Raw genomic sequence first — 23,178 nt, 5'->3', positions numbered from 1 at the left:
AACAAGCATTCTAAATGCTGGACACAGGATGGCTCATTAAAACCCACTAGAGTGGTTGCCACTATCTAAAACACTGGTCCAGCCACCAGACAATCTCTCTAAAACGCTGGTCCAGACTCCCGACATTCTCTCTAAAACGCTGGTCCAGACTCCCGACATTCTCTTGAGAGGATTTATAGGATTTTCTTTGCTCTCAAGAGATTAATAAGAAACGGAATGGGATTCTCAAACATGAGGACGTGCCAGGTATTCTGGGACTCCAGCTGGCTGTATTATGGCCCATTCTCATTACATTTTTAAACTGATGGGCAAATTACACCAAGGAAAATTCAGAGCTGAGTGGTCATTATCTGAACTTTCTAAAAAAAAATCTACAACTATAAAGTTAGCATTGTAAGTCCTCTATTTTTTTTTCTGCTTATGTCCAATCTGCTGACCCTTCTGCTGGTATTGAGATAAAATTCACTGCTTATGATATTCCAGCCAAGGTTCTTTTAAAAAAGTCTTAAAGGGCTTTCAAATTACTGGCTTTACAAATTATAACAGCTCCATGGTAGCCAACAACGTAGACACTTTTTGAAAATGTAAATTTAGATTTGCCTAACAGTTGCTTAGGGTGATGGAACAGTTAATTGAAGGACTGATAGTCTAAAAGGAAAGGCCTAGATAAATGTTTATAAAAGTTAGGATCCGAGATCAAACAGGTCAAAATCTTGAGCTCAGGGCAGTAATATAATTTTTTGTATCTCTGGCATAAACATTGCTTTTTCTGTCATGCAGGAGCCAAGGGAAAGATGCCCCCTAAAACCTGCTAAAATGTTTCCCCACCTGCATTGACCAGCCAGGTGCAAGGAAACCAGACTGCAAACAAAAGACAGACTTTTACTAATTCAAGGCTACTTGGACATTTTTTTTCTTATATAATTCAGCCAGTTCAAGCTAAAACATAAACATTAAAAATTTAACATTAAACTCATTTGAAACAAACACAAAAAAATCCCTTTTAAAACCAAACTGCTTAACCCAATATTTTGGTCCACAGCTTTCATTAGGCTATCTATCAGGGCAAATAAAGTTTTTGCCACGTGAACAGTTCCCATTTTGTCAGAAATATAATTTGGACCCAACTATCTTTTATAAACTAGTGAGTTTGTATATTTTACTGTCTCATGACTAAAATTCTAAAATGAAAGCTATAAGAGCTTTGTGTATGTATATAACTTCAGGTGTGTTTATGCACATGTGCATGTATTATGTTGTACGTTGTATCCACATGGTAAAACCTGGCATAGTGGGCCAGAAATTCCTAAGAATTTCTATTCAGATTTGCTTAAATGAGTGCTCATATAAAGTATATAGCTATTAACCGAAATGTCTTCTATTTCATGTGACCTAAGTAGATCTTTGATAAATAAGCTGATTTAAAAATCATTGGTAAAATAACTTCAAAACTGTGAGTATACATTTTTGCCTGCATTTATTGGTCTAATAGTTTTTTTTTTTTTTTTTTTTTTTTTTTTTTTTTTTTTTTTTTTTTTTTTTTTTTTTTTTTTAGGGAGAGAGGCTTGTGATTTTTATTTCACCCAGATGGAAATATGCATTCATAAAGTGATTTTAGCTGGGCGTGATGGCAGGCGTCCATAATCCCAGCTACCTGGGAGACGAACACCGGAGAAGTCCTCGAACGTGGGGGCTGATGGGTTCATTGAGCCGAGATTCTGCCATCTTAACCCAGCAGAGGTAATCTTCCAATCTCTCCTTTGCCATCTCTGGTGTCATAAGGTTTTCAAAATCATCAAGTGAGTCTTCACTGAGATCTTCGACCAAATCTTTGGGCATCTCCGGCGTCTCCTGTGTCTTTGGGAGGCTTAGGCCCTGCATGAGTTGGGCCTTCCTGGCTCTGAGATCCAATTTGGCCCACTTTGCAGTGGTGGATGCTGGTGCTGCGGCTGGTTCTGTGGCTGCCACAGCGTTAGCAATCTCAGCCTCGTGGGCGGGTCCCACATCTGGGACAAGATGGACAGGTGGGCCTTCACTGAGATCTTCGACCAAATCTGTATTTTCTAGAGGACAAACTGCACGCCGTCTCCATGCCATTCTTAAGCAGTGCTTGGAGTCGGCATCCAAACCTTTGGGCGTCTCCGGCGTCTTCCGCGTCTTCGGGAGGCCTAGGTACTGCATGAGTTGGTCCTTCCTGGCTCTGAAATCCAATTTGGCCCGCTTTGCAGTGATGGATGCTGGTGCTGCGGCTGGTGCTGCGGTTGCTGCAGGGATAGCAATCTCAGCCTCATGGGAGATTCCCACATCTGGGACAAGATGGACAGGTGGGCCTTCACTGAGATCTTTGACCAAATCTGTATTTTCTAGAGGCCAAATTCCATGCCGTCTCCATATCATTCTTAAGTAGCGCTTGGTGTCGGCGCCCAAACCCTTGTTTACAGCTCCATAGTTCTCCTGTAGGTGGAAGTACTAGTTAATTTTACTAGTTCCTTACTAGGCATTTCAGTAATTTCCAATATTGAGCTATTGAAAATAATGCAACAAGGTCTTTGAGCATAGGTTGTTTCATATTTATGGAGGATACCCTCCGGATAAAATGCCTCAAAGTAGGATTTCCGGTTTAAACGCATTTGCAAGGTTGTGAGATTGTGCCAAATTCCCCTTCGTGGAGTCGAGCCATTTTGCATTTCCACCAGCAATCTATGCATGCAACTTTCCTTACAGCCAAACCAAAGAATGTATTGCCACGTTTTTGGAATTTCACTCAATAGGAGAGACACTGCAGTATAGTTGTCATTTGCCTTTCTCTTATGTGTGAAGATGTGTTTAAGGATCATCTGCATTTCTTTTTCTGTGACTTGACTATTTACCACTTTATTACCTACTTTTAGGTTCACTTGAATCTAGAGATTCTCAAGTCAGCCTGTTTCAGGTCACTATTGTTTGTCTCTTCACTGTTGACTCTCACCTGAACTACGCCACCAGCCTCCTTGCCGGTCTCCCTGCTTCCACCCTTGCCTGCATTACAGTATGTTCTCACAGAGCCACTGGTCAGTCTTTTTCTTGGAGAATTAACAGTAATCCCCAGGCTATAATCCTCCAGTGGTTTCCCATCTCAACTAAAGTCCATATTCTTTGTCATTGCTCACTACGTGTACAAGGCCTTAGCCCATGACATTCATTTCACTCTGCTGCAGCCACCTTTGTGTCTTTTTGTCCTTTTCCCAAAACAACTTTGTTCCCATTTCAGGAATTCCAAAGAAGAATTTCCTCTCTGGAAGCCCCCTCCCATCATCCTCACAAGGCTCTCCCTGACTTTTCCATTTATTTTATTTTATTTTTTTTTATTATTATTTTTTTAATGATAAGATTTGGCTTTTATTTTTTTTTTGTTTGTTTTTCTTTTTTTTTTTTTATTATACTTTAGGGTTTTAGGGTACATGTGCACAATGTGCAGGTTTGTTACATATGTATCCATGTGCCATGTTGATTTCCTGCACCCATTAACTCGTCATTTAGCATTAGATGTATCTCCTAATGCTGTCCCTCCCCCCTCCCCCCACCCCACAACAGTCCCCGGAGCGTGATGTTCCCCTTCCTGTGTCCATGAGTTCTCATTGTTCAATTCCCACCTATGAGTGAGAACATGCGGTGTTTGGTTTTTTGTCCTTGCGATAGTTTACTGAGAATGATGTTTTCCAGTTTCATCCATGTCCCTACAAAGGACACGAACTCATCATTTTTTATGGCTGCATAGTATTCCATGGTGTATATGTGCCACATTTTCTTAATCCAGTCTATCGTTGTTGGACATTTGGGTTGGTTCCAACTCTTTGCTATTGTGAATAGTGCCGCAATAAACATACGTGTGCATGTGTCTTTATAGCAGCATGATTTATAGTCCTTTGGGTATATACTCAGTAATGGGATGGCTGGGTCAAATGGTATTTCTAGTTCTAGATCCCTGAGGAATCGCCACACTGACTTCCACAATGGTTGAACTAGTTTACAGTCCCACCAACAGTGTAAAAGTGTTCCTATTTCTCCACATCCTCTCCAGCACCTGTTGTTTCCTGATTTTTTAATGATGGCCATTCTAACTGGTGTGAGATGGTATCTCACTGTGGTTTTGATTTGCATTTCTCTGATGGCCAGTGATGAGGAGCATTTCTTCATGTGTTTTTTGGCTGCATAAATGTCTTCTTTTGAGAAGTGTCTGTTCATGTCCTCTGCCCACTTTTTGATGGGGTTGTTTTTTTCTTGTAAATTTGTTTGAGTTCATTGTAGATTCTGGATATTAGCCCTTTGTCAGATGAGTAGGTTGCAAAAATTTTCTCCCATTCTGTAGGTTGCCTGTTCACTCTGATGGTAGTTTCTTTTGCTGTGCAGAAGCTCTTTAGTTTAATTAGATCCCATTTGTCGATTTTGGCTTTTGTTGCCATTGCTTTTGGTGTTTTAGACATGAAGTCCTTGCCCACGCCTATGTCCTGAATGGTATTGCCTAGGTTTTCTTGTAGGATTTTAATGGTTTTAGGTCTAACATATAAGTCTTTAATCCATCTTGAATTAATTTTTGTATAAGGTGTAAGGAAGGGATCCAGTTTCAGCTTTCTACATATGGCTAGCCAGTTTTCCCAGCACCATTTATTAAATAGGGAATCTTTTCCCCATTTCTTGTTTTTGTCAGGTTTGTCAAAGATCAGATAGTTGTAGCTATGCGGCATCATTTCTGAGGGCTCTGTTCTGTTCCATTGATCTATGTCTCTGTTGTGGTACCAGTACCATGCTGTTTTGGTTACTGTAGCCTTGTAGTATAGTTTCAAGTCATTTAGCGTGATGCCTCCAGCTTTGTTCTTTTGGCTTAGGATTGACTTGGCGATGCGGGCTCTTTTTTGGTTCCATATGAACTTTAAAGTAGTTTTTTCCAATTCTGTGAAGAAAGTCATTGGTAGCTTGATGGGGATGGCATTGAATCTATAAATTACCTTGGGCAGTATGGCCATTTTCACGATATTGATTCTTCCAACCCATGAGCATGGAATGTTCTTCCATTTGTTTGTATCCTCTTTTATTTCATTGAGCAGTGGTTTGTAGTTCTCCTTGAAGAGGTCCTTCACATCCCTTGTAAGTTGGATTCCTAGGTATTTTATTCTCTTTGAAGCAATTGTGAATGGGAGTTCACTCATGATTTGGCTCTCTGTTTGTTTGTTATTGGTGTACAAGAATGCTTGTGATTTTTGTACATTAATTTTGTATCCTGAGACTTTGCTGAAGTTGCTAATCAGCTTAAGGAGATTTTGGGCTGAGACAATGGGGTTTTCTAGATATACAATCATGTCATCTGCAAACAGGGACAATTTGACTTCCTCTTTTCCTAATTGAATACCCTTTATTTCCTTCTCCTGCCTGATTGCTCTGGCCAGAACTTCCAGCACTATGTTGAATAGGAGCGGTGAGAGAGGGCATCCCTGTCTTGTGCCAGTTTTCAGAGGGAATGCTTCCAGTTTTTGCCCATTCAGTATGATATTGGCTGTGGGTTTGTCGTAGATAGCTCTTATTATTTTGAGATACGTCCCATCAATACCTAATTTATTGAGAGTTTTTAGCATGAAGGGTTGTTGAATTTTGTCAAAGGCCTTTTCTGCATCTATTGAGATAATCATGTGGTTTTTGTCTTTGGTTCTGTTTATATGCTGGATTACATTTATTGATTTGCGTGTGTTGAACCAGCCTTGCATCCCAGGGATGAAGCCCACTTGATCATGGTGGATAAGCTTTTTGATGTGCTGCTGGATTCGGTTTGCCAGTATTTTATTGAGGATTTTTGCATCAATGTTCATCAAGGATATTGGTCTGAAATTCTCTTTTTTGGTTATGTCTCTGCCAGGTTTTGGTATCAGGACGATGCTGGCTTCGTAAAATGTGTTAGGGAGGATTCCCTCTTTTTCTATCGATTGGAATAGTTTCAGAAGGAATGGTACCAGTTCCTCCTTGTACCTCTGGTAGAATTCAGCTGTGAATCCATCAGGTCCTGGACTCTTTTTGGTTGGTAAGCTATTGATTATTGCCACAATTTCAGAACCTGTTATTGGTCTATTCAGAGATTCAACTTCTTCCTGGTTTAGTCTTGGGAGGGTGTATTTGTCGAGGAATTTATCCATTTCTTCTAGATTTTCTAGTTTATTTGCATAGAGGTGTTTGTAGTATTCTCTGATGGTAGATTGTATTTCTGTGGGATCGGTGGTGATATCCCCTTTTTCATTTCTTATTGCATCTATTTGATTCTTCTCTCTTTTCTTCTTTATTAGTCTTGCTAGCGGTCCATCAATTTTGTTGATCTTTTCAAAAAACCAGCTCCTGGATTCATTAATTTTTTGAAGGGTTTTTTGTGTCTCTATTTCCTTCAGTTCTGCTCTGATTTTAGTTATTTCTAGCCTTCTGCTAGCTTTTGAATGTGTTTGCTCTTGCTTTTCTAGTTCTTTTAATTGTGATGTTAGGGTGTCAATTTTGGATCTTTCCTGCTTTCTCTTGTGGGCATTTAGTGCTATAAATTTCCCTCTACACACTGCTTTGAACGTGTCCCAGAGATTCTGGTATGTTGTGTCTTTGTTCTTGTTGGTTTCAAAGAACATCTTTATTTCTGCCTTCATTTCATTATGTACCCAATAGTCATTCAGGAGCAGGTTGTTCAGTTTCCATGTAGTTGAGCGGTTTTGACTGAGTTTCTTAATCCTGAGTTCTAGTTTGATTGCACTGTGGTCTGAGAGACAGTTTGTTATAATCTCTGTTCTTTTACATTTGCTGAGAAGAGCTTTACTTCCAACTATGTGGTCAATTTTGGAATAGGTGTGGTGTGGTGCTGAAAAAAATGTATATTCTGTTGATTTGGGGTGGAGAGTTCTGTAGATGTCTATTAGGTCCACTTTATGTAGAGCTGAGTTCAATTCCTGGATATCCTTGTTAACTTTCTGTCTCGTTGATCTGTCTAATGCTGACAGTGGGGTGTTAAAATCTCCCATTATTATTGTGTGGGAGTTTAAGTCCCTTTGTAGGTCACTGAGGACTTGCTTTATGAATCTGGGTGCTCCTGTGTTGGGTGCATATATATTTAGGATAGTTAGCTCTTCTTGTTGAATTGATCCCTTTACCATTATGTAATGGCCTTCTTTGTCTCTTTTGATCTTTGTTGGTTTAAAGTCTATTTTATCAGAGACTAGGATTGCAACCCCTGCCTTTTTTTGTTTTCAAGTTGCTTGATAGATCTTCCTCCATCCCTTTATTTTGAGTCTATGTGTGTCTCTGCACGTGAGATGGGTTTCCTGAATACAGCACACTGATGGGTCCTGACTCCTTATCCAGTTTGCCAGTCTGTGTCTTTTGATTGGAGCATTTAGCCCATTTACATTTAACGTGAATATTGTTATGTGTGAATCTGATCCTGTCATTATGATGTTAGTTGGTTATTTTGCTCGTTAGTTGCTATAGTTTCTTCCTAGCCTCGATGGTCTTTACAATTTGGCATGTTTTTGCAGGGGCTGGTACCGGTTGTTCCTTTCCATGTTTAGTGCTTCCTTCAGGAGCTCTTTTAGGGCAGGCCTGGTGGTGACAAAATCACTCAGCGTTTGCTTGTCTGTAAAGAATTTTATTTCTCCTTCACTTATGAAGCTTAGTTTGGCGGGATAGGAAATTCTGGGTTGAAAATTCTTTTCTTTAAGAATGTTGAATATCAGCCCCCACTCTCTTCTGGCTTGTAGAGTTTCTGCTGAGAGATCAGCTGTTAGTCTGATGGGCTTCCCTTTGTGGGTAACCCGACCTTTCTCTCTGGCTGCCCTTAACATTTTTTCCTTCGTTTCAACTTTGGTGAATCTGACAATTATGTGTCTTGGAGTTGCCCTTCTCGAGGAGTATCTTTGTGGCGTTCTCTGTATTTCCTGAATCTGAATGCTGGCCTGCCTTGCTAGATTGGGGAAGTTCTCCTGGATAATATCTTGCAGAGTGTTTTCCAACTTGGTTCCATTCTCCCCATCATTTTCAGGTACACCAATCAGACGTAGGTTTGGTCTTTTCACATAGTCCCAAATTTCTTGGAGGCTTTGTTCATTTCTTTTTATTCTTTTTTCTCTAAACTTCCCTTCTCTCTTCATTTCATTCATTTCATCTTCTATCAGCGATACCCTTTCTTCCAGTTGATCGCATCTGCTACTGAGGCTTCTGCATTCTTCGCGTAGTTCTCGAAACTTGGCTTTCAGCTCCATCATCTCCTTTAAGCCCTTCTCTCCATTGGTTATTCTAGTTATCCATTCTTCTAATTTTTTTTCAAAGTTTTTAACTTCTTTGCTACTGTTTTGAATTTCCTCTCGTAGCTCAGAGTAGTTTGATCGTCTGAAGCCTTCTTCTCTCAACTCATCAAAGTCATCCTCCATCCAGCTTTGTTCCGTTGCTGGTGAGGAACTGCGTTCCTTTGGAGGAGGAGAGGTGCTCTGTTTTTTAGAGTTTCCAGTTTTTTTGGTCTGTTTTTTCCCCATCTTTGTGGTTTTGTCTACTTTTTGTCTTGGATGATGGTGATGTACAGATGGGTTTTTGGTGTGGATGTCCTTTCTGTTTGTTAATTTTCCTTCTACCAGACAAGACCCTCAGCTGCAGGTCTGTTGGAGTTTACTAGAGGTCCACTCCAGACCCCGTTTGGCTGGGTGTCAGCACCGGTGGCTGCAGAACAGCGGATTTTCGTGAGACCACAAATTCAGCTGTCTGATAGTTCCTCTGAAAGTTTTGTCTCAGAGGAGTACCCGGTTGAATGAGGCGTCAGTCTGTCCCTACTGGGGGGGTGCCTCCCAGTTAGGCTGCTCAGGGGTGAGGGACCCACTTTAGGAGGCAGTCTGTCCGTTCTCAGATCTCCAGCTGCGTGCTGGGAGAACCACTACTCTCTTCAAAGCTGTCAGTCAGACAGGGACATTTAAGGCTGTGGAGGTTCTCGCTGAGTTTTTGGTTGTCTGTGCCCTGCCCCCAGAGGTGGAGCCTACAGAGGCAGGCAGGCCTCCTTGAGCTGTGGTGGGCTCCACCCAGTTCGAGCTTCCTGGCTGCTTTGTTTACCTAAGCAAGCCTGGGCAATGGCGGGCGCCCCTCCCCCAGCCTCGTTGCCGCCTTGCAGCGTGATCTCAGACTGCTGTGCTAGCAATCAGCAAGACTCTGTGGGCATAGGACCCTCCGAGCCAGGTGCGGGACACAATCTCCTAGTGTGCCGTTTTCCAGGCCCATTGGAAAAGCGCAGTATTAGGATGGGACTGACCCGATATTCCAGGTGCCGTCTGTTTCCCCTTTCTTTGACTAGGAAAGGGAACTCCCTGACCCCTTGCGCTTCCCGAGTGAGGCAATGCCTCGCCCTGCTTCGGCTCGCGCACAGTGCGCTTCACCGACTGTCCTGAACCCACTGTTAGGCACTCCCTAGTGAGATGAAACCGGTACCTCAAGCAGAAATGCAGAAATCACCCGTCTTCTGTGTCGCTGGGGCTGGGAGCTGGAGACCGGAGCTGTTCCTATTCGGCCATCTTGGCTCCACCCCCCTCCATTTTCGGTCTAATAGTTTTATATTTGTCTCTGCTAGATGTTTTAAGGTGTCAGGGTTTGACACAAAAGTTATAAAACTATAAACCCAGCCTAAAACAGAGTGATCTTTGTGCAATTCTTTGATAAATAAGACTAATTTAATATTGTGGTTTAATAAGACTGCTGTATCTTCAGGGTTATTGACAAAATACCCATATATTTAACTTTAAGGTACTTACTTAGATGAATGCCTGATATTCACAGGCTATAAAAATGGTTAAGAAGAAATAACTTGAAATGATGACAAGCTTTGTCTAGTATCTCAGTTTTCATAACTTATCTAGGTAAATTATTAAAAATAAATTAGGTAAATGTAAATGGAATAAATGCTTTTAAATAAGCTTTTCATGTAATTTGAAATCTTAACATTAAGTTGAACAACAGATACTCATTAAATGTCTAGGTCATTTCTAAATAAGATTTAAAAACCTGAAACATCAATTGCTAAACATAAATATAAATTTGTTCTTGTCTTCTTACATTTTATAGAAAGACTAAATATATTTGGGTCTATTAATATACATAAAATATTATGTTGTATGGAGAAACATATTTCTAAGAATTATAAAAGGGTTCTCATTTATAAAATACCAATATGTGACAAATAGTTCAAAATTGCTTGTCAGAAATTAAGGTTACTAAAAGTTAAAATTCTAATTAATATATACATAATTCTGCATATAAAATATACAAAAAAGGAAAATGTTTTTGATTAGAAAAACGATAAGAAAGGCATAAAATGGGTTCTTTATTGAGAAAAAGAATAATTCTGTCTAATTGCCAGGTTATTTAAAGGTTGTTTCCGAATATGGATTTAGGAAGGAAACAGAGGCAAGACAGAAAGGAATCAGTAAGTAGGAGAGAGAGATACGAGGAATGTTATGGGTATGAAGATGCATTCTTGGATGACAGGGGTAGGAAGCTCACTGACATAGAGGCAGCACACCAAAACCAGCTTCTACTGTGAGGGGAGGCTCAGCAGAAAGAGGCAAGACAGAGGGATTCTGGAAGAAGTTTCCAGAAAATTATAACAAGGCCACCTCGGAAGAAGTCAGACACCGTCCCACCCATTTTCCTCCTTCCAAGGATGCTGAGGATGGGACAAACTTGGCAAAGACACCCACTTGCACGTTCTGCTCAGGTAGCAGTTTGATTGGACACTCTCTACAATAATGAAGCTAACAGACAAAGATGAACTGAGGCAATCACACTGCCATCTAGTCAGGCCAATTTAAGTTGCTAGGACATGTGTTCTTTGATGGAAGGACCGAGGGGCCAAACTGAAAATTCTACAGAGTGCCCAGCATGGTAGGTAAAAACAAACCCACACTAAGGCCTCTCATCACAAAATTTCACACAAATAGGGACAAACAGAGGACCTTATAAACATCCAGGAAGAAAATATGGGTACAGACAAGCATCGACAACCTGAAAAGCATCAGATGCCTGCTGTAACACTGGAAGCAGGAGGGAGACAATGAGGCAATGTCTTCAAAATTCTAAGAAATTATTTCCAACCTAGAATTCTACAACCAGGTAAACTTTCAATTAAATATGAAGGTATAATAAAGACATTTTCAGACCTGCAAGGCCTCAAAAACATATTGCCTATTCTCCTCTTTTCTCAGGATAAGGAAATAAATCAAGAAAGAGGATTGTATGGGACTCAGGGCCCCAACTCCAGAGAGAGGGACGACAGCCACAGCTCACAAGGCAGGGCTGGCCGGTGAGCAGAAGATACGTCGAGAAGATGAAATTAACAGGATACCTAATGTATAGGTATACTGAGATTTCTATAACTGAGAGCTGAAATTATGATAAATGTATAGAAAACTAAATAAACCCACAGAAACAAAACAAGAATCTAGGGAAAAACAAATGATAAGTGAAAAAGTAAAAGTAATTATAATTATTTGGTTTGGCTGTGAACAGTGATTTCATGGAAATAGTAATATAAACTAAGTAAAATTAAAATCATTCGGGAGAACTGGGAAACGCAGTGAGATGAGAGGCAAGAGAGGAAATCCTTTGATGTCTATAGTGAGCACTATAGGTAATTCCTAAAACAGAAAATAAAGGAATAGCAATAGAATATTATTTAGAAATACACAGATTATTAGGACACAACATCAGAAAAGCTGAAAGTATAAGAAGGTGTTTCTGGGAAACACAGAAGGGGACTGATGTGCTTTTAAAAACAGCCTATAGAACTATTTGACTCTCTAAACTATGTGACTGTTTTACTTTGAAAAAATTAAACCTCAAATTAAAAAAGAGTAAGTAGGCTGGGAAATCAAGCTAATGAATTCTTGGAGGAGACAATGTTGAAACAGATGTGAACCCAATAATGTAGATTAGTCCGTTGTTTCTTCTGCATTTGTCTTTCAAATCATGTAGAAAATAAAAAGTGCAGTTACAAACCAAAATTATAATGCTAGCTTTTGTAATTGCCCATATATTTGTCTCTACTGGAGATTTTTTACTGCTTCATGTGGCTTCAAGTTACTGTCTAGGGCCCTTTCATTTCAACCTGAGCGATTTCCCTTTGGCATTTCTTGCACAGCAAGTCTAGTGGTAATGAACTCCCTCAGCTTATGTTTATTTGGGAGTGTCTCCTTCATTTTTGAAGGATAGTTTTGTCAGATAGACGATTCTCAGTTGACAGTGTTTTTTTCTTTCGGCATTTTAAATGTATCTACCTATTGCTCTCTGTCCTCCAAGGTTTCTGATAAACTGGCAATAATTCTATTGAAGGTCCCTTGTAATCTATCTGATGAGTAACTTTTCACTCTCAGGATTGCTTTTGGCCCTCAATGGTTTGGCTATAATGTGTCTTGGTATGAGTCTCTTTCCAAGTTTATCCTAGTTGGAGTTTGTTGAGTTTCTTGGATTTGCAGATTTATGTCTTTTATCAAATATGAGAAGTTTTCAGAATTATTTATTCTATTTCTCTCTCTCTTCCCCTTCTGAGACCCTTGAAATGTGTGTTGGTCCACTTGCTGTTCCCCAGGTTCCTTAAGCTCTGTTCACGTTTCTTCATTCATTCCATTTCTCAGGCTCAATAATTTTCCTATTTTCAAGTTTGTTCATTCTTTATTGCCTGCTCAATACTTTATTGTTCTGCTTTTGAACTCCTCCGGTGAATTTTCATTTCAGTTACTGTTTTCAGATCCAGAATTTCTTTTTGGATCCTATTTGTAATTTCTATCTCTTATATTGAGTTATTCTCATTTTGTTCATACATTTTCAATGGACTTTGTCCATGTTTTCTTTGAGCATCTTTAAGACAGCTGTTTTAAAGTCTTGTCCAGTAAGTCTGATGTCTAGGCTTCTTCAGAAATACTTTCTGCCATTTATTTTTTTTTGTTTGTTTGAATGGGCCATACTTTCCTGTTTCTTGTATGCCATGTAATTTTCTTTATTGTGGAAAAACAGACATTTGAATCTTATAACGTTGCACCTCTGGAAATCAGATAATCCTCCTCCCTTTGGGTTTACTTTTTGATTGTTAAAGGGTGCCTCTGTGGTGAAGACCAGCCTGAGGGAAAAACTTCTCAGTTCTCTTAGGTCTTTTCTGAGCCTGTCACTCCCCTGGCCATGTGCTGTGGCTTTCTAAATTTTCCCTTATATATGGTTGCTCTTGAATGTCCTAATCCTTAAATGCCTGACTCCAAAAAAAGCAAAAACAAATCCATAGAAACCCACAGGTGTTACTCCTTTAGATCCCACGGAAGGTGCTTTAGCCAGTGTGGGCAGAACCAATGGCGCCCAGTCTCTGTCTGAACTCAGTGATCCAAAGCAGCAATCACAACACAGAGCCCTGGTATTTGAAGAACAAGGTCCTTACTGCTCATCCTGGCTCCAGCAAACTGCACCAGGAATGCGTGCATGGCTGTCTACCATGCACTTGGGAACCAGGCATCCAAAACTGATGGAAACTAACCACAACTTACCAGGCAAGCTTCCCCTTAGAAGCTGCAAGTTGTCAAGTAGACTCCCGAGTTCCAAAATAGTTACTTTGGATAGTTTCTGCCAGTGCCATTTTTGTCTAGGTGGGGATATGGATCCCTGGTGCTTCCTGCTCTGCCATCTTCTCTGATATCATTCCTCTCCCATGAATTTCTTAAGGTAACACTTCTATTTCTAAAAGTAATTTTGGTTTTGATTTCCTCAATAAATATTTTTAAATGGTGAGTCAATTTCTAAGTGGAAAAATGTTTGTTTATCCTTTTGTTGTTGATTTCTCATTGTATTTTCTTTTTTTTTGAAACAGTCTTGCTCTGTCACCCAGGCTGGAGTGCAGTAGCGCAATCTTGGCTGACTACAACCTCCGCCTCCCATGTTCAAGCGATTCTCCTGCCTCAGCCTTCCGAGTAGCTGGGACAACAGGCGCCTGCCACCACATCCAGCTGATTTTTGTATTTTCAGTGGAGACAGGCTTTCTCCATGTTCGCCAGGCTGGTCTCAAACTCCTGATCTCAGGTGATCCACCCACCTCAGCCTCCCAAAGTGCTGGGATTACAGATGTGAGCCACCGCTCCTGGCCTCTATTTTCTTAAGGGCAGAAAATAGGCTTGTGTGATTTCAGTAAATTGGCTTTTCAGTATTTTGATTGAGGTTTACTTTGGGGTCTACTACATGGTTAAATTTTGTGAACTGTCCATTTGTGTTTGAGAATATTAATAAAAAGGCATCTATTTGTTCTGTATATTTCTATTAGAATAAGCTTGTTGACTGACTTACTCAAATGTATGTCATTTCTTTTGGTTTACAAAATCTTTTGATTTCTGAGACAGAAATGCATGTTAAGTGTCTTATCACTGGGTCTATTTCTCCTTGTATTTTGCTTGTAATTTTCATTCATTATGCCAGATGCATGAAGGTTATGACAGTTTTAAGACTTTCATGATTTACTTTTCTTCTTTTAATGGGCATGCTTAACATTTTAGCATACATACATAAACTTACATTTTTCTAAAAACATCCAGATTTAATAAAAATTTGTATCCTTTCTAAGCAAGGTAAGAAATTTAGTATGCTTTTATTTTTCTTTTTATCTCATTGCCCTCATTCCTTTCTTTCCTTGAAATAATATGGAAATTTAGTCTCCAATTGTTTGGGTTCTTCACTTTGGGTTAATAGTTGCTTAGCAATGACTGAAATTTTACTAATTTCTTTACTTAACATTGCTTCTCATTGTCCATGTATTCCTGTTAGATGTGCTGATTTTGCTATCCACTTTCTCTTGGAAAGGCTCTATGGGTCAAATAATTTCTGATTCCCAAAAATGTGTTAATTTTTCCTCTTAGTGTAGAATGCTAATTTGGATGACCTTAGGATTCTGGACTCAGCATTATTTTTCTATAAAGGTAAAGAAACATGATGTGGCCGCTGGAGTGAGAAGCAGGTTGCAGAGGTTTTCTGTAAGATGGGGGGGACAGCATGGAGAGGACACCACTGATGACTCGGGGGCAAGGGGCTGTCTGGGGCTGTCTGAGCAGCTGAGGGACCCTGGGTTCACAGCTGGAGAGACGGCCTTAGGTAGGGGCAGAGTCAGCTCATCCATGTGGTAGGTTAAAAAGTGGATACTCCCTCCGTTGTGGATTTGTCTATTTCTACCGGTATTCTGTTTATGAATTCTGACTTGATGATGCAGATGCTTGAAGGCTAGCAAACATGGCTGTGAGAACTTACAGAAAGCAAAGTTGTCACCTGTGACTGAGGACAGGAGAAGTGCTGGAAGGCTGAGCAGAGGACACAAACCAAGCATCTGAAGAGCGCAGGGGGAAGTGGGGAATGGCCACTGGGCAGTACCCAGGGCTCACTAGATTTTTGGTGGGACCAGTAAGGATGACTGTGGGATTTTCTCTAGCCACATTCTAAAAGCAGAGTTGGATTTAACCTAGGTGTGTGGTTTTACCACATAGACACAACAAGAGAGGCAAAGTAGTGTATACAAGAAAGTCACTTCCATTACTGACCACGGAAGTCAGCAGATAGGGTAGGACAGGTGAGGAAGGGACCACGGCTGATGACGGGCACTCGGCTGCAGTGTGCTGGGTCAATGCACCAGCTCCTGTCTGACTGAGGAATCGCCATGTGCCAGAGGTAACGAGCTGTGTGGCTGGAGAGTGAGTGTTGGGGACTGAGATTGTGAAGGAGTTGAGTTACTGGTAATTACAAGGCCAAAGGTGGGGAACAAGATCACTGGGAGGGGACATCAAGGAATTGAGATCAGGGTACCAGAAGGATTAGCTCCAGGATACTAAGGCTGCCAGAAATTATTACAAGAGTCATACTGGGAAGAGTGACAGCCAGGAACCCAAAGGCCAACAGGGAGGACTGGTGGGTGGCAAGGTTGGATGATGAGATTCCAAGTTTGTGGCTTTTATGGAGAAGGGGAAATGGTCTGTGCAGGAGACTGTATTTTCCAAAAATGGCCATAGTAATACTTCTGGTCTCACATGGTTTCCTGGGACTCTGTCCTGCTTGGCCAAGAGGAAGCAGGTACTTCATCTCCATCTGAATTTTTTTTTTTTTTTGTCTGCCTTGATGAACAGGATATGGCAGAAGAGATGCTGGATGCTGTGACTTCGGAGGCTGGGCTATAAAGAGTAACATGGCTTCTACCTGGCTCTTTAGCCTTTGCGATGCTTGTGTTCAGAATCCAGTTACCATCCAGTTATCAGTTAACTAGTCTTCAGGACCAATGAGAGGTTCACATGGAGAGACACAAGCCCCATCTAAGAGCCAGCATCAGCAGATACAGGCGAGAACGAGGACTCGTCCGACTCCAGGTCTTCCAGCCAAGCCCAGACATGGGAGCCAGGACAGGTAGTGCCTGCCATGCCTTGCCTGGACTCAACGCCCAGAATCTATGAGCACAATTGAATGGGTGTTGTGCACTACCACGTGCTGAAGCGACTACAACAGCCTGGAACAGGCCAAGAATGTGAGGGGCGTCGGCTCTATGCACCAAGGTATGGGGGAAACACCAGCTTTCTGTGAGCAAGAAGGTGAAGGGAACAGTCAAAGGGGTGGGTGATGGTAGATTTACGTGGAGTTTCAGGAGTCAGTGAAGGGAGACTGCAGAACCGTGGCCATGGTGGCAGCAGGGAGATGTTTCTGGGGGAGGCTCACCCTTCCCCATGTCCACATGCTGAAATGTCTTACAAATAATCAAAGAAATGTGAAAGTATATTAGTTATGAGTAATAAATATATTTTGCTTTATTTTCAATTTGATATATGGAAATTTCATCAGAAGACTTGACTGCAGTGTTACATCTTAGAATGACAAAAAATTCAGTTCTCTGGTTTTTCAAATGTAATAAAGATTATACTAACTCAATGGTTTAAATAAGGGCTTGTTAACCAAACACAAACATTTTATTGACAAACTAGAATTTAGGTATTATGAAGGAGACAACAATTTTCACAGACACCCACTCTCTTAGTCTAAGGGATGAGGAATTTATTTCAAAGTTACACAAGGGCAAAGAAATAGATCTAGAAGCAGCAGGGGTTTCAAATGAGCAAAAATGGAAGAAATAGAAAGTTAATGTTTACTGACATAGGGAAACCCTCATAAGAGGAAGGCAAAAAATCGATTTCCAAAGCTAGGAAAAAACATGGGTCCTGCAAGACTTGCATGAAAAATAATTAGATGTAAATGTCTTTAAGAAGAAACTGAACGGAGCCGTTAGGATATTTCAAATGTAAGAAATACAAATGTAATAAAATACCTAGAGACTGTGTCCCTTTTTAGTAAACACTCAGGATTTTAAGGAAAGATGATGCCTTGGAGCCCTGTGCCTTTGGCCTGTTGGTCAAGGTAATTTGTCAAGTACAGGCACACAAACTGGTCTGCAAGCACGTTCAGGGGCTTATTTTGTTTTTAAAGAGCAACAACCAGAAGGAAATGTCTTTAGGTGACAGGAGTGAGCACGTCCTAAGAACACTGGGCACCTTCAGAGCCATGGCGTGGCCCAGCGGGACCAGGGGTCACCACCAGCTTTTCTTCTCCTTTCTCAGGTGGAGACAGACGTAAGTTTGAGGTTTCTGGAAGACGGCTGCCCACAGAGGGCTTGCCTTCTAACTCCTCATTTGAATCTTTTCCATCATCAATACCCTGGCCATTCCTTTTCCCACAGGTACAGCTCAGTACAATCTGGGGCTTAAAATTTCAATTCTTGGATGACCTGAAGATTCTTCCATGAAAAGGATTACTCTGAACTTAATTTTTTTTTTAAACAAAAGTCCTTCAATGCTCAGAGATAAAGAGGAACAAACGTGCTGTTCACTTGCGGCATCATAAACCAGGCCTGCTGGCAGCCCAGCCGCTGGCTGCTCTCAGCATGTTCTCTGTGGATTTCCTGTGTGACTGGATGGAGGGCCAGGCTTGTCTTCACAGGCACTGCCATAAAAAATCCTGAACCAGGCACTGGCAAAATGAAACGAAAGGGATGACCCCACAGAATCAGACACAGGAGTCACACACATGCTGTCATGTCTCTCAGGCAGAACCTTCCAGGCAGAACCTTCCAGGCAGAATTAACTCTTCCACCAGAAAGATGGGAAGTTAGTTGTTACTTTTCTGTTCAAACACTTCTAAGGACCAAAAGAACACATAGTTGGAAACTTAGGTTTGATTAGAATTTCTGATTAGAAAAGAATTTCTGCAATATCCCCAGCTTTACTATCTGTGGTTTCAGTTACTCATGGTCAACAGAAGTCTGAAAATATTAAATGGGAGATCCGTTTTAACTTGCTCGCCACTGTGAGTGGTGTGATGAAACCTTGTGCCTCCCGCTCTGTCATGCCCGGGACATGAATCGGCCCCTCATCCAGCTTCTGTGACCATTAGTCCCTTAGTGGTCTTCTTGGTTTTCAGAGAGCAAGAAGGGTGATTACAGTACGATATTTTGAGAGAGACCACATTCACATAGCTTTTATTAGTTACTGATTGCTGTTAATCTCTTACTGTTCTTTGTTAAGCTTTACCATGGTATGTACGTAGAGGAAAAAACCACTGGTATATATATGTGGGGTTCCATACCATCCAGTCTCTGGCATCCACTGAGGGTCTTGGGATGTCTTCCCTGCAGATAAGGGAGGACTACTGTATAGTGTTTTCTGACTTTTTAATAACAGGAGACAACCCCTCATAATCTAGTGTTGTTAATAAAAAATCAGAATACAACAGATTCCCATTTATTTTAAAATGAAATGAGCTAGGCATCATATACATGAATGACAGATCAGAATGAAACACATGAAGATGTTAACAATGATTGTTTTGGGCCACAGAATCAGGCACAAGCTCGGGAGAGAAGCCAACAAAAGCTCTTCTGCACAATGGGAGGGAGACACCACTGAAAAAGGCATCTTTCCTTCTTCATGCAAGTGAGGCCTGGCTCCCACAGGCACGGTCTCCTTGCAGCTGCGACAGCAGAGGAGGGCGCTGGCAGGGCTCTGTGTCCAGGTGTGCCTCTTTTTCTCTCCACACTCTTTCTGGAGGAAGCAAGTGCGTCTTGAAACCAAGTTAACTCGGCACCAGGTCAGCAGGATTCAATATCTGAGTTCTGTTTACTTTGGTACTTGATATGGAAGATTTATGTTATAAAGACAGACATGTGACTGATTTCTTCTGGAGATGCAGGTGATGAACTTACCTGGAGGATGACTAGTACCTTCTCCACTGGTCGTGCTCATACTGTCTGCTTCCTGCAGTAAACAGACATGAAAACCAAAGTAAGCATTAAATCTCTCTCAATATACAAACAAGAACGCTGCACATTTCTAAGTATGAACAAAGATGGTGAGCTGTATTTGGAGGACAGCGCTTTATCCTCTTTACAGTTGTGGCCACATGCCATTGAAACTGTGTTCCATAATTATTCCATTAAAGTGGAAGCAATTAATTAAGAGGTTCGTGGAAGGAAACAATGTCGAAGTTGTCCCTCTTCACACCAGCTCCATCCATCTGCGTGATTTCTAGGCATTCACTATTGCTGACGACTTTTGGAAATGGAAATTCACATGCAGATGGCTCACCACGGACGTTCTGCCAACACAGAAAAGCCCACGTGCAGCTCTTTCTGCGGCTGGCCCAGGGCTTCCCTTCTCCAGCCACAGCCTGGGTGGCTACTGTCTGCCTTTCTGATAGACAGGTAACGTTGGGAAGAGACTCGGGGCAGAACCTCCCTACTAGTAGTAAAAACGGTGACAGTTTTTCACATTTTAAAAATAACACTTTTCTTCCAGAGTTCCCTGCTCTATCTTCTGGTGTATGACGGCGTGAGCCTTCACTTGCCGTGACTGGGGATGGTCTCCATGCCTCTCCTCTGACCCACTCCTGCCGTGGGCAGCCTGGGTCTCTCCCCTCCCCCCAAAAGCGTGAGCTCTGGCAGAAGGTGTGAAAGGAGAGGGTTACAGCCAAAGTGAGGTTTCCAGATCCTTGTTACCTCTGCCCCCACCCTTGTTATCACAGATGATCACAGACAGTTTTATAGCAGGCCTCCTACAGAATCACCACAGAGAAGTGACAATCTGGAAAATCACAGGCAAATTGTAGCTATGGACTGTGGAATTTGACACATCATCTCTTTCCAGCTGGGCTGAGCAACAGCAAGGAAGAGGTTAAAGCCTTCTCACTTGGGCAGCCTTTGTTCTAGGGGCAGCTGCCTGCACTGAGCTCTGAGGCCTTTGAAGTAGACCAGAGAGTTCAGGCCAGGCTCCCCAGGACACCCCTACCTGTCCACACACTCAGGCTCCGGAAACTTGACAACCTTTTGGCAGTGACTGAGTACTTTCATGAAGAGGCATTTTTAGTTTTTTTACTAACACAAGGAATTTTACCTATCAATTGCCCTGGAAATAGTGACAACTTTCTACTTGAACTACTTTAATATCTTCAAGAAATACCAAGAGGAGTTGAAGGTAGGCAAAACCCAGGAAGAAATGTGCTGCCCCAAACTCACGGTAATTACAACTGAAAAAGTGGATTACTTGGTCTGAAAAGCACATTCCAGTCCTGATGCGAGCAGTGTGTGTGCATGTGTGTATAACATACACTTTACACTGGATCTCTGAAATTAGAATACACACAGGCACCACTAATATCATTTTTGTAATTACTTCCGCATGGAAGGCACAATGCAAATGAAACAGCATCCTTGCTTCTGTCTTGCAGGAACGGCTTAATTTCTCCCACCCTCATTCCTAAACTCTTAAATCTGACACAAACTCAGCATTTAACATCTCAATTTTGCCTTTAACCCGAGAGTCTCCTAGAGCTACTTTCTGGCCCCAAACCCACATGCATCACCACTCTTTGATTTCTGTGTTACTGTTATGATCTACTCCAATAAAGCAGGGATCTTCTTCAAAGACTTATTTATGAAACTAGGGCACAGCCTTGAAGTGGTCTTAGGCTCCAGCTGCTGAGGTCATTACGGTTTTATTGTTTCTAAGTGACCAGAACAGAAGTGGTAAAACATGCTCCCTTAGGCCTTGCACCCAGACTGACAAACATTCCTTCGAGTTCCAAAGCATTCCTGAAATTCAAAGCGGTCCTGTAGGTGGTGAGAAGGGAACCCTACACCTGGAGTTCACGCCATGTAGCCCAACTGTCTCCTCCTTTCTGGAGGGCTGTGGGCTCTGCAGAGCCCGGGAGAGCCCACTTCACTTAACAGTGACTTAGGAACGAGGCGACAGAGACAGCTGCTCTCCTGGTCACGCGCCCTTCACTCAGCAGGGCCAGCGTGCCTGCACTTCTCCTGTGCCCACTGCTCAAATCTCCTCCGTGCTCCTTTCTGGGTCAGGAAGAACTACAAATTCACTTTGGTTACTTGGCTTTTTATTTATGTTTGTCAATGACATCCTAAAGAAATGTATGTCAGAAATGAAACTTGTGCTAAAGTGGTACTTACAGATGTGCGTACTGGATTTAAAAGCAAATTACTGGGCATGCTATGGAAAGCTTGGCAAAATGCAGAGTCTAGGGAGAACCTCTGCCACCCCCACGGCCTTGCGGACCAGCTCAGGGATTCAGGAATCTACAGGAAGCAAATATTAAAGCAAGACTAAATTTGATATTTAATATTTAAGAGGGCGCCCACACCAGGGGCCTTCATCTGCTCAGCCTGCCTCCTTAGGTCCGTCCTGGGACGTGCACAGCACCCTCAGCGGTGGGAACATGGCAAAGATGATGAGGGACTGAAGCGTGGGACACGCAGGGTGCGGGCCTCGCAGAGCCCAGGGTGCAGGGAGTCCTGACGGAGGATGGCATGTTCGGGGACGAGAAAGGAGTGCCTCCTGGGGAGGCCTGTGGCCACTCATGCGTCCAAACCCACACAGATGCAGGCTGCGGAGGCAGCCCTGGGTTGTTTACTGCAGGCTGAGTAACCCTTTTCTGAAATGCTTGGAACCAAAAGTGGTTCCGGTTTCAGATTTTTTTCAGATTTGGGAATATCTGCATTATACTTATCAGGGTTCAGCAACCCTAATCTGAATATCCGAAATTCCAAAATGCTTCAAGGAGCGTTTCCTTTGAGCATCCTGTTGGTGGGCAAAAATTCTGGACTGTGGAGCATTCTGGATTTCAGACTTGGGATACTCAGCCTGTACATATTTTCTGCTTCCTATCAGTAGCTTATACTATTACAGGCAGAAAGGAGTAAGAAATAAGCACTCCTGGAGATACTGGCGGTGCCTGTCCTGGCTCCTGCAGGGGCAGCCTGCCTTTGCTCCCTCCCTCCCAGCTCCCTGGCCCTTTCTGTCAGCTTCTGTCCTCAGAGCCTCTCTTCTCTGCCAGCTTCTGGACGGCCTCCCTCTCCAGCTTAGTCCTGATGGGACGCTGCCTCTGTCTCCTGCCAGCCCCCCATGTCCTGTCAGCCCCAAACCTGTGTCCATCTGAGGGCTCTCTCCTCACCCACATACCAGCTGCTGAATGCCACTTGGAGATCCCTCAGGCTTAGCTCAGCCTGCCCCAAGGAGCTGCCATCAGGCAGGATGAGGAAACCACGGCGGCCTCCGGACTTCTGGCAAGACCAGGGGTGACTGGGGCGTGCCTGTTACTGGATGGCCGAGGGATCTGCTGCAGACGCACATAGGGTTCCAAGAGTGAGACTTTCCCCTGGCAGGGACCCAGGGCTGAGGATGACTAGCTACGGTTCTGCCTATGGAAAGTCATTCTGCTGTTTTAATTTGCACGAGGAGGAGAAATTTCTGGACACTGTTCTCTGCTAACAGAATCAGAAGAAATCTGTTTCCTGTCAATCCAAGGAAGGGGGTTCTTCTGGTCTACTTTAAAGATGCTCTTGTAGTTTCTGTCGTCACACAAAAGAAAGAAGCCAATGTGCATGACACCCTTCCTGGCACTTGACCTGGGGCCTTGCTCTGGGTGAGCCCCGGGAGAAGCAGATGACTCCGCTCCCGCCAGGCCACACCTGCAGGCTCTGGTGCTGTTCCTGCTTCACTTCATTCTGCAAGAACAGCGATACTGAGGTAGGACTGACATTGCTTTATTTTTAACAGAAAAAACTCTTTAACAAAACAGTTTGACATAAATATT

The 23,178-nt window shown here is 42.4% G+C and overlaps 2 protein-coding genes across 13 annotated transcripts in view; both read right to left on the bottom strand.

Annotated features, from left to right (window-relative positions):
* Positions 1–1,558: 1,558 nt before the first annotated feature.
* Positions 1,559–2,494, bottom strand: LOC129477203 (uncharacterized protein C22orf42-like). Its single transcript, XM_055269854.2, has 2 exons — positions 2,130–2,494; positions 1,559–2,054 (listed from the first exon to the last, which is right to left on the bottom strand). The coding sequence occupies exons 1-2, from the start codon at positions 2,395–2,397 to the stop codon at positions 1,651–1,653; spliced, it is 672 nt and encodes a 223-aa protein (XP_055125829.1). The 5' UTR covers positions 2,398–2,494; the 3' UTR covers positions 1,559–1,650.
* Positions 2,495–16,803: 14,309 nt separating this feature from the next.
* The window catches only part of FAM120B (family with sequence similarity 120 member B), a 103,676-nt gene continuing 97,301 nt past the window's right edge, over positions 16,804–23,178 (bottom strand). For 6 of the 12 annotated variants that reach the window (XM_063624002.1, XM_055269849.2, XM_063623996.1 and 3 more), the window contains one exon: positions 18,800–19,328. Coding sequence is in view for 9 of the 12 variants with exons in the window: in XM_055269849.2 (XP_055125824.2) it covers positions 19,288–19,328 (41 nt within the window). In the remaining 3 variants the exon portion in view is untranslated. Of the gene's footprint in view, positions 18,704–18,799; positions 19,329–23,178 lie in introns of those variants that run through there. The other 6 variants (XM_063624001.1, XM_063623999.1, XM_063623994.1 and 3 more) reach the window with 3 other exon arrangements.

This window comes from Symphalangus syndactylus, chromosome 2 (genome assembly GCF_028878055.3).
Source record: "Symphalangus syndactylus isolate Jambi chromosome 2, NHGRI_mSymSyn1-v2.1_pri, whole genome shotgun sequence".
Taxonomy (NCBI): Eukaryota; Metazoa; Chordata; class Mammalia; order Primates; family Hylobatidae; genus Symphalangus; species Symphalangus syndactylus.
Note: the sequence above shows the minus strand (reverse complement) of the source record. Positions and strands in the feature narration are given on the sequence as shown.

Coding starts and splice junctions, on each gene's coding strand:
- LOC129477203 (XM_055269854.2), bottom strand. CDS start 2,397: ATGATATGGAGACGGCATGGAATTTGGCCTCTAGAAAATACAGATTTG. Junction 2,055..2,129: donor GACGCCGGAGACGCCCAAAG/GTTTGGATGCCG, acceptor TAGAAAATACAG/ATTTGGTCGAAGATCTCAGT.